Below are 19,443 nucleotides of genomic sequence, written 5' to 3'. Positions count from 1 at the left end.
TAACACTGTAACTCATTATTTTAAATCATAAAACAATGCGGGTGTGTTGACAGTACATAAAATTATAAATAGATGAAAACAAGAGGCAAAGCTTCCCTCATTATCGTGGACACCACGAAAGTACCCTCTGCCCATGCTCAAAGGCACAGTGGCTCTGTCAGATAGGAAAGGAGGTAACCCTAAAAACCATTTAGAAGCTTTAACACTTTAAAAGGATTACTATAATGAGGTCATGGTAGACATAGAGTGAGTCCAACAATTTTGCTCCAGTAGCAACAGCAACCACTAACATCTGTGTTCATTTCTCAGGACATTCAAAAAGAAAAACAGCAGCAACAACAACCCATATCCAGTCCAGACAGAATCAGGAGATTTGGAAGCCAAGCAGAGCAGGAATCAATTTCATCTGTGGAATCCATCCTACTATTGCAACATTCATTGCCCATCAGTGACCAATTCTGGGGCTTGGTCAACACCAGTTATTTATGCCAAGTTTTTCCACTACAGAGACTTCCCCTTGCATCACATGGTCTTTGTATAGGTGCATCAGGAATGAGCTGTTATTTGGATGCCAGACAGAGGTCAGAATCAGAGCCCTTTGACTTTTAAGAGGTGAAGTTCTGCCACCAGGGATGGGAGAGAAATTCAATTCTGTTCGCATGGAAAGGCAAACCTACCTAATTCACACTATGTGAGACAATACAGGCACTGAAATGTAGCCATCCCTCAAAATCCATACTTTTCGGAATTTTGCAGTGCAGTTCTTCCAGCAGACAATGTTTGCAAAAATTCAGTCATTGGGGGAAAGGGTGCATAATGGCAAATAACAAATTACTGAAAATAACATGCAAACATACCGTATATTAGGATAAATTGCTTGCAAAATACGTATGTTAGTCAAACTGTATACAGAAATGTATTCGTTAGGATAAATTTGCGCTAAAAGGCTTATTAATTTTCATGAGGATATTTTTTTAATAATAATAATAATAATCACAAATTGTTCTAGAAATATGGAGAACTGAATTTAAGATTGGAAAAATGAGAAACTGAGAGAAGTGAAATTGACAGATTTTTCTATCCCCACCTGACAGGGGCCTTTAAAACATCAGACCTGCCACCAAACAATGGAGACATCAGTGGCAGGACAGGAAAGCTATTTCAAAAATTCTCTACATCGGAATTTTTCCATAGGCTTTGGAGTATACAGTCCTGTACATATAAATAAGTGCATGCAAAATTTGCACAAACCTATGCCCTCTTTTTTCTGATAATGTATTTTCTCTTATTTGGTAAAACATAAATGACCACCCTATCTTAATATGAGCATATTTGTTTCATAACAGCATTTATACTCCCCCCTTTAGCATAAGCGTCTACCCTATCTGTGTTCGATTGTTTGCATGGTTGCATTTATGGTTCTTTGGATCCATTTTAAAAAAAAGAAAAATCCCTGATGCATTCTGGTGTATTGATGAGATATTACACAACAGTATACATGATGTGATGAAGCACATGGTTGGATCAAGATCATTTTGTGGAGTGTTCCATTAAGATGCAAGTAAGTAATGTACGTAAAACACTACACCGCTCAAAGCAAAACTGGAGCTGCTCTCCCTAAAGCTGACCCCACCTCCAGCTGCTGTCGGAGTTGGGAGAGGCTTCCTCAACCTTAGCCCTCCAGATATTTCGAGACTACAATTCCCATCATCCCTGACCACTGGTCCTGCTAGCTAGGGATCATGGGACTTGTAGGCCAAAAACATCTGGAGGGCCGAGGTTGAGGAAGCCTGAGGTAGGAGGAAAAAGGCAAGGTTGGAGAGAAGTAGGTGGTGGTGGTAGCCGTGGTGAGCAGTGTGCTCGTCAGGGCCTGGATCTGCTGCTGCTTTCAACTGTCCCCCAGTCTGCCACCTGAGACAACTGCCTCACCCCGCCTCATAGGCAGGCCGGCCCTGGAGGGGTGGTGCTGATTTCTCAGTTTTTGGTGGTTTGCATCAGTGATGGTTTGCATCAGTGGTGGTTTGCAGCTGTGGAGAAAGATGCAGATGAAAAGAGGGAAGAGAAAGCAGAGGAGAAGCTGCCCCTGAGCCAATTCTGATGTTAATTTTAGAAATTCTCCCCAGTAAAGGAATGCAGGAGGAATTGTAGATGGAGCAAAGGAAAGCATCAGATCAATAAATGAACGGAGCTGGGGAAATCCTCTTATCCCTAGCCAGAGGCACGATAAACAGTCTGATGTTTCTCTCTCTCTCTCTCTGCTTAGGGCTGCTAAAACAGGGAGAGGTCGTCAAGCATCTGCCAGGCCGACAGACATGGTTGGTGGGCCACATTTGCATTGACTTCATCAAAATTATCAGCAATCATGGAGATCAGGCTGCATAACTTGTGAGTTGCCCCCCACCCAGGCTGAAAGCAGTTTCACTGTATCCTGCATGGAGGCTCCACATGAGTTGGATAAACTGCCATACTTTTTTTTTTCTGCCAAGCTGAGAATGCAAAGAAAAGGATGTAGAGCCGGGACGGAGGGGACAAGCACTTTGCATGCAGCAAGAGCAGGAGTTGAAATCTCCCTGCTTTGAACACACCACAGACTGGCAGGCGTGCCAATGCCACACTTTACTAGCCCATTGCCGCCGCTGTTTTTCCTAACCTGGAAAATAACTCTGAGTTCTTTCCACTGTTGACTTGCAGCAGCAACAACTTCTGATAAGAGAGTCTCGCAGGCCAGAGTAAAGAGTAGTGCCTGGTGATGGGGGAGAATGATAGCAGCCTTTGCAAAAAAAGAAGAACTGCACAGACGGTTTCCTCATCAGTCTCAGTGTGTGGGTGGAGAGCTTTTCGGTCCCCTGGTCTCAGGCTCCCCTACCCAGCAAAGGAATGAGACCAGAACTAATACTTGTTGGCCCCTGCACCTCTGGCATTGCCATTGTACCGGATGCACATTGATCTGCTTGTTGTCTTCTTGGAAGCCCTGCTCCAGGTCGTTTGTCTTTCATTTGCTCCTCTCTCTGTGTTTATTGTGGGGTCATCGTGCCTGGCTCATGAATCACCAAGGCAAAACAAGAACCAGCAGAAGGAGATCATAACAGAGGCGCCCTCGGCTAGTCAAGCGTTTAAACAAACACACCTATTCCCAACTGCCACAGCGCCCATCCCTACATTAAGAAACTGTTTAAAAACTGTCAATGAAGATAAAGAGAGAGGGAGAAAGAGAGAGAGGGAAACCCCAAGGGACTCAAAGGAAATGTTTTGGCACTGTCAAATTCAAAAAGGAAAGGCAAATATATCTCTTTACTTTTTCTCCACTGTCTAATTTCAGATTCACTCCACAGCTCGGTTCCAGCCACTGCTCACCAAGGGCTCTGCCCTAGAGCTTCTTCTCCACCTTAGGCCCCACAAGATGAACTGAGAGATAAGAAAGGAGATAGCACAGTAGCCATGTTAAGCAATCCACTATTTTCTCAGACTCCCTTTTATAATAAAGCAATAGTAATACTGACCTGCCTTACAGGGATGTTATATTGTGTACAATTTTTAAAATATACTTGAAATATGAAAATATATGCATATGAACCTGCTTGTAATCTATTATTTGCTTCTGAACCCCTGCTTATGTGCTGACCAATGAAACCAGTTAGGATGGCAAGACAGGGACTTCTCAGTGGTGGCCCTGCAGCACCCCTTGCTTGGACCCTTCAGTTCTGGCATTCAAGAAAGCTTAAACATTTATACATATCTTTTTAGTTATTGCGATTTCTTAGGAGCGTTTCGGTGACTGAAATCAGAATTCAGTTGTAAGATTTTCCACGGACTCCCTCTTTGTCTTTGTCTTCTTTTGGCCCTCACCGTTGTTTCCTTTGAAGCTGGTACTATCTGAGTGGTCCTACTCCATATGTGCCCCTGAGAGGTGACTGCACGCCTTCTGCAGACAACTACAGACCTGTCTTCTTTGGAACAGAACAAAAGCGGCAATTGCTAAGAAGGTGGAGGGGAGGGGAGCACACTGAAAGGAGAGCCACGGCAACTGTTCTGCCGTGCACCAGCTATTTCCAGTGCCCTCAATCCTTTGTAGCAGAGCCTCCTTCCCTGAAGGCTGAATTCCAGGTGTCTGAATGAGCATTAAAGCAAAGTGCCATCATACATGCTGGAATATATTTGTGTTGGATGTTGGTGGCACCATCGGGATCTAGGCAGCCACTAGTCTCTTTTCTGCCACGCCACATCTTCTGAGCGTGGGTGGGGCAGGTGCTCTGGCTTAGTGGTTGAGGGGGAAACTGTGTCAGGAACCCCAAGGCACTTAAATTAGTGTTGCGATCATCCTCTGCTCTTTTCCTCTTGGCTTTCCATTTTGCTAATAGTTGAAAATACTTCTTCAGTGGGCACCGGACATGGTGGCTTAAGTAAACCTTACCAAAGAAAATAGGAAGAGCCTACTGGATCAGGCCAATGGTCCCTGAAATCCAGCATCCTGTTCTCACTGTGGCCAACCAGATTACTGTGGGAAATCCACAAGCAGGATTCAAGCACAGGAGAACTCTTTCCTGATGTGGTTTCCAGCAACTGGTGTTCAGAAGCCTCCAGCCATGGAGGCAGAGAGCATAGTAGCCATCAATAGCCCGCTCCACCATGAATTTGTCCAATTCTCTTTTAAAGCCATCCAAGGTAGTGGACATTGCTACTTCTTACAGGAAGTAAGTTTAAACATGTGCTGTGTAAAGAAGCACCGTACTTTTCCGTGTATTTTTTGGATCATCTTATACATGGGTAGTTTAGAGTTGGGTCATGGGATTGGTCAGTGTTGATTGGTGGGAGCGGTAATGGCTGCTGCTGATTGGTTGCTGTGTTGGTGATTTGCTTCAACAATTCTGGGGAATTTCCCCCCATTTTCTTAAATGTGAGTCCCCCAAAATAGGGGGTGTTTTATACAAGGAAAAATACGGTATTTTCATCTGAATCTTCCAATGTTCAGCTTCACTGGATGTCCACAAATTCTAGTGTTGTAAGAGAGGAAGAAAAAAAACTTTCCCCAACTCACTTTCTCCATGCCATGCGCCATTGTATAAGCTTCTATCATGCCACATCTAACACAGCTTTTCTCTGAGCTGAAAGTCTCAAACACCGTAACCTTTCTTCAAAGGGGAGTTGCTCCTTCCCTTGATCATTTTGGTTGCCTTGATGGTCTTTCATGGCCGATGGCTACTAGCCTTGGTGGGAGTGGAGAGAATAAGGTAGGCAGTTCCGGAAGAGAAAGAGATAGACTGAGTTCTGGCAGGGAGGAGCATTTTTACTTGAAGGTCTTCCCGGCAATCAGATGCACAACAAAATGTTGTGTTCTGTCCTCAGTATGTTCTCTACTGCCTTTGCTGCTGCTGCTGTGCACATGTGCCCGAGTGCCCAGGGCTCTTCCATTTGCATCTTCCCCTTCACTGTTGGAGCGGAGTCTTCCTCTCCTCTCCTCTCCTCTCCTCTTCCTCCTCAAACTTGCAGCTGCAGACGAGTGGAATGTTCTGTTCCTCCCAGGGGGAGCTGCTATTTCTGGCCTCTTGCATCTCCTTCTACAGGCCTCATGAGGTAGGATGGCAGGAGGGAGGCTGTATGGAGGAAGGGATGGTCTGAAGCACCACTCCAGACTTCATTTCAGGCTCAGTTGAAACAGGCTTGCTGTGTTGTGTGTGCATTCACTTCCATGCAACCACATGCATACATGCATGGTTTTTCCTGTTGTTGGATAGGAGTGGGGGGACGCCACTGATGTTTCCCCCCCCCCCCCCTCTTTACTGATTTTATGTCCATCTGCAAACTCCAGAGTTCCCTGAGAATGGAGATGTCTTGCCCTTGTTTCCTGCTGGTCCTGCTTTGCCTACAGAGCTGTTGGCCCAAGCCACCCAAGTTCAATGTTAAAGGGAGGCTACTGTGAAAACTGACATGGTGGGTGTGTATGTATGTTTTGACATTTGTGAAGATTGGAGGTTCTGCTGCTTTCAGTTTTACTTATGTTGCTATTTTAAGTTATGGTTACAAGTCACCTTTATGAGGTATATCAAAATGTTAATTTTATTGTATAGTAGTGCTTAAATTTTAAACGATTCTTACTGGTGAGTTTTTACAAAATAAAAAAATTCCTTCCAGTAGCACCTTAAAGACCAACTAAGTTAGTTCTTGGTATGAGCTTTCGTGTGCATGCACACTTCTTCAGATACACTGAAACAGAAGTCCTGTGTGTGTGTGTGTGTGTGTGTGTGTGTGTTGCCTTTCTCTGTTCTGTGTACTTTTAAGTGCCAAAATGCACAGGAAGAATAAAGCAGCCCCATAAACTGGGAACTGAGTGCAGCTGTGCTTTCTGATTTACTTCATGGGGATCAAAAGCCCCAGTGCCTGAACTGAAGCAAGTCCTGGAAAGGAGACGAGTCCTTGCAGCACCTCCCCCTTTAGACATTAAAGGCTGTCCTACATGCAGAGGCAGGAGAAGAGGGAAGCCAGTTTCTAAGCCTGCTTTTTCTGCACTGCTGCTGGGTCCTGATGAAAGGAAAGGCCTAGCTAGTAAACAGCTTAAGCTGCTTCAATCTACCCGTCTAGACCCGTCAGGCTGCCTGCCAAGTTTCAATGGAGGAAGGAAAACACACATGGTGCAGGGATTGCATAATGGCCCTGGAAAAGGACCAAGTCCTTTGCTCTTGTGCTGTGATTTACTTTCTAGGATTAAAACATCCTTCCAGCCATCAGGCTGTGGCTGAGGCACCCACACAATCCTTACTCAGGGAGACCGCAGGCTCTTTTATAGAGTTAACAGGGTAAATTTATTTGAGTTTGGGGCTGGTACCCATTGGACACCCCATCCAAGACACACCCCAATGAGATGTCTACTCCCCAAGGGCTATTCGATTTACTACATTTGCATCCTGCCTTTCCTCCCTGGAGGTTAAGGCAGCATGCATGGTTCCTCTCCCCACCTCCATTTCATGCTCACAACAACCTTGTGAGGGAGGTTAGGCTGGGAGATGGTGACTGACCCCAGGCCACCTGGTGAGCATCATGGCTGAGTGGGGATTTGAACCTGGATCTCCCCGAGCCTAGTCCAGCACTTGCATCATGGCCCTCTCATTTGCCTTCATCCAAGAAGCTCAAGGGGCAGATATGGTTCTCCCACTCACAGGCCACTGACTTATCCTTACAACAAGCCCATGAGGTAGGCTAAGCTGACCGGTCCAGAGCAACTGGCCCAAGAACACTCAGAAGTGGGAATCTGAAGCTGAGCCTCCACAACCCAATGCAGATTGAATCACATTAGCTCTGAGGTGCAGAGGAGAGCAAGTCTAGATCCTTTTCTCGTGTACTGCTGTCAAACCAGGTGCTCCCCTCATATTTTATTTGTGCACCTGATTATTCCTGCCCAATTATTCCTAATATTTGTCCCTATGGTTAGCTCTTCAACTGTACAGAATACCTTGAAGATATAGGTACATACTCAAAAGGCTGGAAGAAGAAGAAGAGGAGGAGGAAGAGGAGGGGGAGGAGGAGGAGGAGGAGGAGGGGGAGTTTGGACTTGATATCCTGCCTTTCACTTCCCTTAAGGAGTCTCAAAATGGCTAACATTCTCCTTTCCCTTCCTCCCCACAACAACACTCTGTGAGGTGAGTGAGGCTGAGAGACTTCAGAGAAGTGTGACTAGCCCAAGGTCACCGAGCAACTGCTTGTGGAGGAGCAGGGAAGCGAACCCGGTTCACCAGATTACGAGTCCACCGGTCTTAACCACTACACCACACTGTATTTCTGCAGGTTCAAAATTTACCACTATTCCACCAAGCCTGGGGCAAATCATTCTGTGCACCTCTGCCAGCCCCATCCGCAATATGGGAATTCATGACACATGTTGCAAGGTTGTTGCGCAATTGCCGGAGGCTGTACACCTCTGCATACCAGTTGCTAGGATTCACACATGAGAAGAGTGCTGTTGCATTCTGGTCCTGCTTGTGAGCTTCCCATACGCTGGCCACCGTGAGAACCAGCAGGGATCCAGCAGGTCTGCAGAGATCCAGCAGGGTCTTACAATAAGCTCTATTGTTATCTCTGCAATAGTGAATACTCAGTTCCTAAATGGGAATAAATAAGACCCACTTGGCTTAATAACTTGAACGACTGCACTGACGACTTGAGGCGGCACATGCAGCCACGTACTAGTTTTTGGAATGGAGAGCAGGCATACTCACTCCGTTGGTCGGACCAGAGGGGTGCTGCCCAGTCGCAGGATCATTGGGCCTTTGGGGTTGCGGATCTTCTTAATGGCTGAGGTCTTCAGCAGAGCAAACCTTTTAATTAGATTAAATCCTGCCAAAGACACAGAAGAGAAAGGAGCATAGCTTGAGAGTCCAGCCTCCCATACCGACGCCCAAGTTCCCATTCTCCCTTTACAGACAAGTTGCTGGGGCAGGTTAAACTCCAAAAATGTGAGAAAGTAGAAAGTGAAAGGCTCTGTGTGGCATTACAAAAAAACACAGTTTATCCTCTTTTTTTTTGTCTGTTCATTTAAAAAAATGTATTCCCTGGTTGATTGAAAGTTCTATGTTTGGAATGCCACATTTTAAAATATTCTTTGCTTAGGGCTTGTCCTGTCACATTTAACTTGTTCACATGCATATTATATAAAACCTGTTAAGCTTGATACTAATCAATTAGTTTTCATTTCATTAGTTTTCATTTATGAATCACTTCCTGTGAAGGATCTCAAAGCAATTTTCACATTACCATAAACAAACATATTACATTTTACATTGCTGTAAAAACAATGTCAAAGCATTTGCATGTGTAAAAACAATTGCAGATCAAATGCTGATGCCTCTCGGGATGGAGAACTTCACTTATTTAAATAGGAAAGGCATTGAAAAATAACAACGGGCACTTTTGCTCCAACAAATTCTGGAGGCTAAGACTCCCTCAGAAGGTGGTGGACTCTCCTTCATGGGAGGTTTTTAAACAGAGGTTGGATGGCCATCTGTCAGGGAATGTTTAACTGTGATTCCCGCATTGCAGAGGGTTGGGCTAGATGACTCTCAGGGTCCCTTCCAACTCTACAATTCTATGATTCCATGATTCTATGAAATGCTAGGTCATTGTGGGTTACTCTCCACACTGCCCATCTTTCTTCCCAGCTTCAAGACCAGAACGCTTGCCAGTCCTGCCTGTGACACTGCAAGAGATCCTCAGGCAGCTTTATGGACACTCCTTGGGCTGCATGACTTTGTGGTTGTTTTGTTTTCTCTTTGCTGCCCCCCAGCTAAGTGGATCTTCCTGCCTGTTTCTGCTGGGTCTCAGATCCATGGGTCCTGATTAGATAGATTTATCTCTGCCCCCTTGCAAATTCCTAGGGAGGAAAGAGGTTGTGGCCAGAGGCCAGCGAGGAAAAGAATTTTTTGGGAGAGACAAAACAAACTTACCAGTTATGTTTACATATTGGTCACTAGTCTGGTCCAGCCGGAGACCTTCCTTTTGCATTTGTGGACATTTCTCGCCTGCAAGACAGTGCATTGAACATGGATTGAGTACAGTGGCACCTCGGTTTAAGAACAGCTTCGTTTATGAACAACGTGGATTAAGAACGCTGCAAACCCGGAAGTAGGTGTTTTGGTTTGTGAACTTTGCCTTGGAATAAGAACATGTTTCACTTCCTGTTGAGTGTGTTCCATTTGTAAATTGAATCCCCCACTGCTATGGGAAAGCACACCTTGGTTTAAGAATGCTTTGGTTTAAGAATGGACTTCCGGAATGGATTAAGTTCATAAACCACGGTACCTCTGTAATACATTTGAAAGCTGCCCATATAACCTGCCATTAAAAATTAAGCTGCAACTTGTTAGTCTGTTCTTTTGTTTTACAAAGGGAAGTGTGTCTGAGTAACAATTACAAACAGAATTAGGGGGTGTTGATATGAACTTTGGAACTGTTGAGAAATCTCCATATTTGCTATGACGCTAAGTCCTGCCTTGCCAAGACCCCATGTGAGATCCTTCTACTCCAATGTGTTGCACTTTATTTCGGAAACGAAGACAATGAATAATAGTGTAGTATAAAGCAAATGACTCAGCCCTTTGATATGCATTTACCAGAAACCTTGTTTTCTCTTCATAGCAGTCCCACCCAACCCGCAGCAAGCCTGTGGCTGAAAGCTGGCTTGGGTACAACATATCCCCACAGAAATTAAGCAGACGCGTGCAAGACGCCATCACAACAAAGTGGCTATGAGGATGAGCAGGTAAGCCTTGATTGCACTAGAGCCTTGCACAGACAAAAATCAAGGCACACGGATTGTGCAGATGGGGAACAGAATCAAGATGCAGACCTCTGGGCCAGTCCTACCATTAGGCAGGAGGCAGCTGCCTCAGGTGGCAGCTTCTGGGTAAGTGGGAAGGTGTTAGAGAACAGGGGGAGGTGTTAGAGCACTGGGAGGTGTTGTAGAACAGGACAGTGTGACTATTGTCTGCCCCGCATCTCCTAAACTAGCCTGCTCTCTTCAGGTGTGGTGCAGGATGCTACCCATAGTGAAGTAATATTCAGGTACTAGTCTTCCTGGCTTCAAAACTTGGAATGGGGTGAGGAGGCACCGTCTTGCCCTCTGACCCACACAACAAAATGTCCTGAACAAGCCTTGTGCAAGCATAGGTTGTGGCCAATGCTCGTCCTATTCAGAGTTAACCTGTTGAAATAAATAGGCCCATTAAGTTCAATGGGTCTACTCTGAGTAAAACTTAATTGGAAACAACCCTTTTCTCTTGCAAAACAAGGGGCTCTTTCTGTTGATTAATGAAGGCTGCAATCTTAATAGAAAATCCCTTTTCTACTCAGAAGTCCCACTGGAATCAGTTGGGCTTATATTCAGGCAAAGGTAAAGGTAAAGGGATCCCTGACCATTAGGTCCAGTTGTGGACAGGTCTGGGGTTGTGGCGTTCATCTCGCTAAGGGAGCCGGCATACAGCTTCCAGGTCATGTGGCCAGCATGACTAAGCCGCTTCTGGCGAACCAGAGCAGCACACGGAAACACTATTTATCTTCCTGCCAGAGTGGTACCTATTTATCTACTTGCACGTTGATGTGCTTTTGAACTGCTAGGTTGGCAGGAGCAGGGACCAAGCAATGGGAACTCACCCCATCACGGGGATTCAAACCACCAACCTTCTGATCAGCAAGCCCTAGGCTCTGTGGTTTAACCCACAGCGCCACCCGCGTCCCATTATATTCAGGTAAACGGGCCTAAATCTCATACAATTAGTCAGTTGAGTTTGGATTGTTGTTTTTTTAAAAAAGGAGGGTGACAATCAGTGCTTTTTTCCTAAAAAATGTTTACGGGTACTCTCAATTTGACTCAAGAAAATCACCATTTTATAGTTCAAATCAGGAAAAATAAATACAGTACATGGACAAAAGTACAAAGATTCACAAAATGTTTAGGGGAATGTGTACCCCTGCGTCCCCCCAGAAAAAAGCACTGGTGACAATAACCCCTCATTTTAATCTCTCCATGAACAGGAATTAATGTGTATAAAATGTAGGTGGTGCCATGCTCCACCCAGTTCCCCTTTCCCTCCTAACTATTTCTGCTACTGTTGCGAAGCTTTCTCTGTCCCCAAAGATTATCTAGTTATTTGCACTACATAAAAAAAACCCTCTAGATTTTATCAATGCGTTGCAATGTTGCTGAGATCTAAAACAGCCACCAGAGTAAGCCATGGCTGGAAGCTCCATGCTGCATACGCACAGATATCTTTCAGTTCCTTCAAGGTGCCTCTGGCAAAACGAGGGTTGATCCCTATCCAGTTTCCACATTAGATGACACCCGGGATGATGCATCTCTCTTGTGGATATTCTGAGACAGATAAGTAAAAGATGTGCACATTTTTTCCAAACCTTCCGCGTCATCCTTGCCGAGAGGCAAAGCATTTCTTCATCGCCTATGAATTCCACCCTTTGGCCAAGGAGCTCAAAGCGCCTCACAAGGAGTCATGTCATTTCACTCTCACAATGACCCAATGAGGTAGGTTAGGCTGAGAGCCAGACATTTCCTGAGGCTGCCCAGTACATTTCATGGCTCAATGGAGAATGAACTTGGTCTCAGTGAGCAAAGTCCTACAAGTTATCTATGACACATTGATGGTCTCTAACTGGAAAATAGGGAGATCCCACTAATGGGGAGTGCCCCAACCCAAGTGAAAATGGGTTACTCCAGCTTTCTTTCTTTCTAAGAAGAGAAAAATTAAGTGTGAAGTAAGAGGGACGCAGGTGGCGCTGTGGTCTAAACCACAGAGCCTAGGGCTTGCCGATCAGAAGGTCGGCAGTTCGAATTCCCACAACAGGGAGAGCTCCTGTTACTCTGTCCCAGCTCTTGCCCACCTTGCAGTTCGAAAGCACGTCAAGTGCAAGTAGATAAATAGGTACCGCTCCGGTGGGAAGGTAAACGGCATTTCCGTGCACTGCTCTGGTTTGCCAGAAGTGGCTTAGTCATGCTGGCCACATGACCAGAAAGAAAAGCTGTCTGTGGACAAAAACTGGCTCCCTCAGCCTATAGAGCGAGATGAGCATGCAACCCCAGAGTCATCCTAAAGGTCAGGGGTACCTTTACCTTTAAGAGAGTGAGGAAGTTGCTAGGGGGCACCCAGAATGCCAAATTAGCAGTTAACATTTAGCATCTGTCATTGTAGTTCGCTTACTGGATAGCTTAACACCAGCGATCCATGCTCTGGAAACCTCTAAGTTAAAGGTAAAGGTAAAGGTACCCCTGCCCATACGGGCCAGTCTTGACAGACTCTGGGGTTGTGCGCCCATCTCACTCAAGAGGCCAGGGGCCAGCGCTGTCCGGAGACACTTCCAGGTCACGTGGCCAGCGTGACATCGCTGCTCTGGCGAGCCAGAGCCGCACACGGAAACGCCGTTTACCTTCCCGCTGGTAAGCGGTCCCTATTTATCTACTTGCACCCGGAGGTGCTTTCGAACTGCTAGGTTGGCAGGCGCTGGGACCGAGCAGCGGGAGCGCACCCCGCCGCAGGGATTCGAACCGCCGACCTTTCGATCGGCAAGTCCTAGGCGCTGAGGCTTTAACCCACAGCGCCACCTGCGTCCCAACCTCTAAGTTAGGCTACTGTAAATGTGTTACACAATAGGGCTGCCCTTGAAGGTGACCCCAACGTTTCAGAATCTGGCTGAAATTACTTTGCCTGGTGTAGGAAAGTGAAGCCATTTACATCAATTCTTCAATAAGTTCACCAGCTGTTTATCTGCTCCTGAGCCCAATTCAAGGGCTTACCTTTAAAGCCCTAAACTGCTCCAGTTATGGAATACTCTCCCTAGAGGGATTCGCCTGGTATTGATCACAGTCCTCTCAGCGCCATGTTAAGACATCATTTGTCCAGGCATTTTAAAGAAGCTACATTCATCTTTGGTCCTCCTTTTTGTTCTTCAGCAGTTGTCTTTTAGCTTTTATTGTTTCGTGATGGATTATGTTATGCTTTTATTGCATATTATTGTTGTTCTTATTCAACATCACTTTGGGATCTGCTTGGATGATGGACAATTTAGCCTCTTTTTTCTTCCTTCCTTCCTGTCTTTTCTTTTTTTAAGTTTAATGTATCTTACACAATTTTTTTTACAAGATTGAAACATAGTACATTTCAGACTTAACCAGCTTTAGCAATATAAAATAAGATCATGTTAACAATAAGTCACAAAGAAAATGTTTAATATGACATTGAATCCATCCATGGTACATTACATTGTCCTTAACAATATATGTGGTCGAAAAAAGTGGTTAAATATTAATTGGGAAAAATAAATACACACAGTGATATCTTGGTTTAAGAACAGCTTAGTTTATGAACAACTTGGACTAAGAATGCTGCAAACCCAAAAGTAGGTGTTTTGGCTTGTGAACTTTGCCTTGGAATAAGAATATGTTCCGCTTCCTGTTGAGTGTGTTCCATTTGTAAATTGAGTCCCCCACTGCTATGGGAAAGCACGCCTTGGCTTAAGAACACTTTGGTTTAAGAACGGACTTCTGGAACAGATTAAGTTCGTAAACCAAGGTACCACTGTAATCAAATACAAAGAAGAGGATTAATTCCACCCAATTCTCCACTACTCCTTTTTCCATGATCTCTGCCAGGCCAGTCAGTTGGCACCTGCCCCAGGAGGGCAGGAGGTCTTAGCCTCAAATTGATGTGGTACTTTCTGCATTACTCTTACCTCTTCTTCCCTTGGCAGAAATATATGTGTTTCTGATCCAATAAGGTTTTTTTTTTATCTTTGGTTTCCCACTCTAATAAAATACTATATGCTTTTTTAAACAATTTAACATTCTCTTCCACTATTTCTTTTTGAAATCTGGAGATTGTATAACTAAATCTGGAGATTGTATAACTGGAGATTGTCTTCCTTAAAAATTTCATTTAATTGCCTATGGTGTAACCAACTTTGTAGATAGCCTTTCAGCTCATCATACTCTTTTTGTTTGAGCTTACCTTCTTCTTCTGTTAACAACTCTTTATATGTCAACTTACTTTTTTGGTCGACTTAAGTGAAAATACTTCAGTGGGTGACAACCATCATGGTGTTTTCTGCTCTAACAGATCTTTCTATTTTCCCCACACTCTTATTAATGACTTTCTTATTATATGGTTTGAAAAGCCTTTATGTTTTTTTCCCTTTCCCATACCATAAATATGGGTATGGGAAATCTATTGTTGTGTCCTTGTAGTTCCTTCTAGTTCTAACTCTTCTTCTTTTTCCAATTTTATCCAATCCCGTATCCAAACAAGACATGCTGCTTCAAAATACAATTTCAAATCTGGGAGAGAAAAGTCTCCTCTATCTCTTAAGTCTGTTAATATCTTATTAAATGTGTTCTAATATATTTTAACTATTGTCGTTAACTAGTCTGTCATTACACTTTGTACTTTATGATGATGTTTTTTAAATGTTGTAAGCTGCCTTGAATCCTGATTTTGGAGGAAGACAGGATATAAATACATTTAATAATAAAATAAGGAAGAACACAGGACTTCTACACAAAGCCCAGCTGGCTTATGGAACTCACTGCCACAGGATGTGTCCGTGGACACTGGCATTGTTTTAAAAGGGAAGCTCAGAATTAGGCAAGCTCATGGTTAGCCAGGTTATCTAAATGAAACTTCCTCAATCAGAGGCAGTGTACCTTTGAAGACATTACACCAATGAAAACAAGAGGGGGGTACTGCTGCCTCTTCAACCTGAGATGGGGATGGGGAAGAAATTTGGTTCACTCCCTATTTTAATGTGAATCTACCCAATTCACATTTCTCAAAGCAATGTGTAAACCAAAAATCTGCACCACTCCCATTTTGCAATGCAGTTCTGCAAGCCCCCTCCATGTGTCTATTAGAGCATAAAGGTAAAGGTACCCCTGCCCGTACGGGCCAGTCTTGACAGACTCTGGGGTTGTGCGCCCATCTCACTCAAGAGGCCAGGGGCCAGCGCTGTCCGGAGACACTTCCGGGTCACGTGGCCAGCGTGACATCGCTGCTCTGGCGAGCCAGAGCCGCACACGGAAACGCCGTTTACCTTCCCGCTGGTAAGCGGTCCCTATTTATCTACTTGCACCCGGAGGTGCTTTCGAACTGCTAGGTTGGCAGGCGCTGGGACCGAGCAGCGGGAGCGCACCCCGCCGCAGGGATTCGAACCGCCGACCTTTCGATCGGCAAGTCCTAGGCGCTGAGGCTTTAACCCACAGCGCCACCTGCGTCCCTCTATTAGAGCATAGAAGTATGTAAAAACTAGGAACAATGCACACTAAAAAGCTGATGAATCCTAGCGGTGCAGAAATGTGGCAAACTGACTTCAGGACTGGAAAAATGAGAAATAGAGAGAAACTGAAATTTGACAGATTCACCCCTCTTTCAATTCATCTGGTTGACTTTTCTTGGAATTAGGGTTAGGATGCTGAAATTAGGATGAGCTCTCTTTAATGTTCTTTGGTGTCATACCAGAGAGCTGCAAAGTCAGAAACTGACTCCTCCCTGATGAATGATCTCGGAACTGCGGCATTCCCTGGAGTGTTGGCTTGAGCTGCATCATCACAGCCAGTGTGCAGCTGTGGCCACGGTTCACTGCAGCGTGTATCTATAAAGAGACATCACAGCTCCCGAAAAACTGCTCCTGAGGGCCCTTCTGAGGTCCAGGCTACAACATCTGCTTAACATCTTCCTGCTAGGACCATTTAAACAACAACAACGGGAAGGGGAAGTCAATGTGCTAGCGTGGGCCATAGGATGCCCTCGGGAGATCATTTGGGGCACTTTCTGTGCAGCAAAAGGAGAGCGTGGAACGTTCTAGATAAAGAGCCATCATCACAACCATTTGGCCTTCAGCAAAAATCCACGGTGACTTTGAGAGGGAAGCTGTTAGCTGCAGTGGCGTAGCGTGGGTTATCAGCACCCGGGGCAAGGCAAGTAATTTGCGCCCCCTAACCCATGGATTTGCGCCCCCTAACCCGTGGATTTCCCTAACCCCCAGATGTTGCGCCCGGTGCGGCCGGCCCCCCCTGCACCCCCCACGCTACGCCACTGGTTAGCTGTCACCCAAACAACTCCAGGCAGAAGGCAAGGGAGAAATGGTTCAAATCACTACAAAGCAATGTGACAGAAAGAGTGAATAAAAACTTTTAAACTGTCTCAAGATGGAGTGTTTGGTGGCGGGATTCCCCACATCTACAAGTTGTCTCCAGATTTTGTCAGAAGTGAGATTCAAAGAAGTTATTCATGTTCTGACGCAACGTCTAAGGAATTTCCAAGGAAGTCAACAGAGTTTCAATAATATGAACGAGGCTTGAAAGAAGAGTCGGGAAGGGGAGCTACATCTGGCCACAGCTGGCGAGGGGTGGAAGGGTCAAGTTTGCATACTAACTTGAAACAGCAACAGGCAAAATCTTCTGGCCATTGCAGGTGGATAGTTCTCCATGATGCTTTTTTCCAAAATGACTGCTTTGAATTTTTCACTGTCCATGGAGGAGCCAAACAACTGTTATGCAGTGTAGATAACATGCTCTGTGATATTTACAGGGACCCTCTGATGCCAAAAGTGGTATTGTCAGGCATTCAACAAGGCCCAGTGTTGACCACCGAACTTCCCTGACTCTAATAGCTGTCCTTCTGGCCCCAAGGAAGAGCACCAGTGAGCAAAGGGAGTGAGGAACAGGTGAGCACAGACAGGCAGAACACACAGGATAATAATAGTACATTTTTCTATGGCATCTTAAGTAACTTGACCAAGATCACAATGGGTAATCTGTAGCAGAGCTAGAAAACTGAAGGTGCCTTTCCCAATTGCCTTGCTTGTTCCTAGCTACTGGTTATGCTTGAATGTAAAACATAAACACATAGTTTGTTTTAGCCAGTTTGTTCAACAAAACATGAGTCATCTGACAGAAGACAAAATGAGCCACAGTTGGAATATCCAAAGCTTGTTTTTCACCCACCTGCTATTGCCTCTGTGGCTTAGTGAGCAGGTGGGGTGGGTCAGGGACAAACAAACCATGGTTAAGCCAGGCTGTTGAGTTTGTACATAATGCTAAACCATAGTTAGAACAAGCCACACTTTATAAGCCAAGAACAAATTGTGGTTTCACATCATGGCATTATGTTGACTTATTTGATTCAGGCAATTGATAGCTTCAACCAGATTCTCCAATCATGGTACATTTTCTTAAAATAAATAAACACTATAAATGCCATCATAAAACCATAGTAAGCCATAATGAAATCAAGAACACGCACCTACCCACAATTTCCCCAAAGCTTGCCTTTTGCAAGGGAGATCTTAACTCCCTCTTTAAATTTCAAGGGGCATTTTCTTTCCTGCTCTCCAGAGTTACACCCCCACATAATCTATAGGCACTGAGCCCTTCTTTTTTTGCCAATGGTGGCAGCTGCCATGATAACTCAAAACAGGAGAAGAGGAAAACGATCAAGAACAAGCGGGGCAGTGAGCGTACGAGAGGAGTCTGCTATTTACCGTGTGCTTAGCCAATTCCTGGGAAAAACAAGCTCATAAGTCAGGAAGACGGAATGTTTCTGTTTAATGCATCACAGACGAATGAAAGGAGAGCATGTGAAAGTTGGAGGGAACGCGGATGAACTCTGGACATCATCAGTGCAAGCAGGTAAGGGAGAGGCTGCATTGCTAGCCAGTGGGGGACCCAAATTCTGCCCCTGCCAGAGACAGGCAGTATTTTTGAGGCAGCACAGCGTTAACCTGAAGAACTTAATTGCCTCAATATATTATGCTCACTACCAGAATATGTGAGCATTGGACAAATAGATAGAGCAGGAATGAGCCCATCCAGGCAGGAAGCTATGATACAGGGCAACAGTTCTATCCATGGGGTTCTCTTAGGTCATTCTGGTTGCTCATGAACCGTATCCTGCTCTATTGTATTCCATTTGGGCCTGAAATACAGGAAAAGAGCCGGCCCTGTCATTAGGCAACTGGTCTGAGGTGAAAGGGCAGCCAATGGCTGGTAACTTAGTGTGTTGCTATTATTGTGTTTTGACAGCTGGGGTGGAAGGAGGCACACGACTGGCATTATCTGACTCTGGAGTAGACTACCTTGATGGGGGTGGGGGCACAATTTGCTGCTCCACCCCAGGAAGCAAAATGTCTGGGTCTGGCAGCAAAGTATCTTCAGCTCCAAAAATAGAACCAATAAGCAACTGCAGATGTATCTCTAGGCTTTGTCCTATTTGTGACACAGAACATCCATTTATAAGGTCCCATTTGGTTGGAAATGGTTTCTATAGCCACTGCTGAACCTAAGCCCGGAAATGTCACCTCAGGCACTTGGCAGAGTGAAGCAAATCTTTAAAAGGGGCGCAGCCTTCAGTGCAAGAGAGGCAATGGAAGAGACAGAATAAATAAGGGCCTCAGCAGAGCAGAAATGGAGCCCAGGTTCAGCTGCCAGCAACTCCAGTTACAAGGATCTCACGTAGCAGCGCTGGGGAAAGACCTTTCTCAGCCTGGAATGCTGGAAATGAATGCCAAGGTGCAAATTTACATCAAGGCCACACTTGGGATCCTGTGTACAGTTCTGATCACCTCACCTCAAAAAGGAGATTGGGAAAGGACCAAAAAATGGGCAGCACATAGTTAAAATATGGAACTTGCCCCCACAGGAGGCAGTGATGGCTACTGGAATGGCTTTAAAAGAGGACTGGGCAAATTCATGGAGGAGGAGAAGGCTAGCCCTGATGGCTCTGCTCTGCCTCCACAGCTGGAGGCAGCAATCTTTCTCAATAACAGTTACTGGAAGCCACAGGAGGGGCTCAAATCCTGCTTGTGGGTTTCCCACTGGCATCCAGTTGACCACTGTGAGAACAGGATCCTGGGCAAGATGGACCACTAGCCTGATCCAGCAGGCTTTTTGTATGTTCATGA

General features: G+C 45.2%; 1 protein-coding gene and 1 long non-coding RNA gene across 10 annotated transcripts in view; both read right to left on the bottom strand.

Moving 5' to 3' along the window:
- Positions 1-19,443, bottom strand: part of COL16A1 (collagen type XVI alpha 1 chain) — a 136,295-nt gene that overhangs the window by 102,880 nt on the left and 13,972 nt on the right. For all 9 annotated transcript variants that reach the window (XM_083751592.1, XM_083751591.1, XM_083751594.1 and 6 more), the window contains exons 3-4: positions 9,432-9,506; positions 8,208-8,325 (exon numbers count right to left, since the gene is read on the bottom strand). In XM_083751592.1, coding sequence (XP_083607718.1) covers positions 8,208-8,325; positions 9,432-9,506 — 193 coding nt within the window. The remainder of the gene's footprint in view (positions 1-8,207; positions 8,326-9,431; positions 9,507-19,443) is intronic.
- Positions 14,806-17,125, bottom strand: LOC310850465. The gene is made up of 3 exons (XR_014567346.1): positions 16,579-17,125; positions 15,752-16,412; positions 14,806-15,380 (listed from the first exon to the last, which is right to left on the bottom strand). It is a non-coding gene; the product is annotated as an uncharacterized lncRNA (long non-coding RNA).

The sequence above is a fragment of the Podarcis gaigeae genome (assembly GCF_964106915.1).
Source record: "Podarcis gaigeae genome assembly, chromosome: 8".
Lineage (NCBI taxonomy): Eukaryota > Metazoa > Chordata > Lepidosauria > Squamata > Lacertidae > Podarcis > Podarcis gaigeae.
The sequence above is the reverse complement of the archived record's forward strand: the minus strand, read 5'-3'. Positions and strand labels throughout refer to the sequence as shown.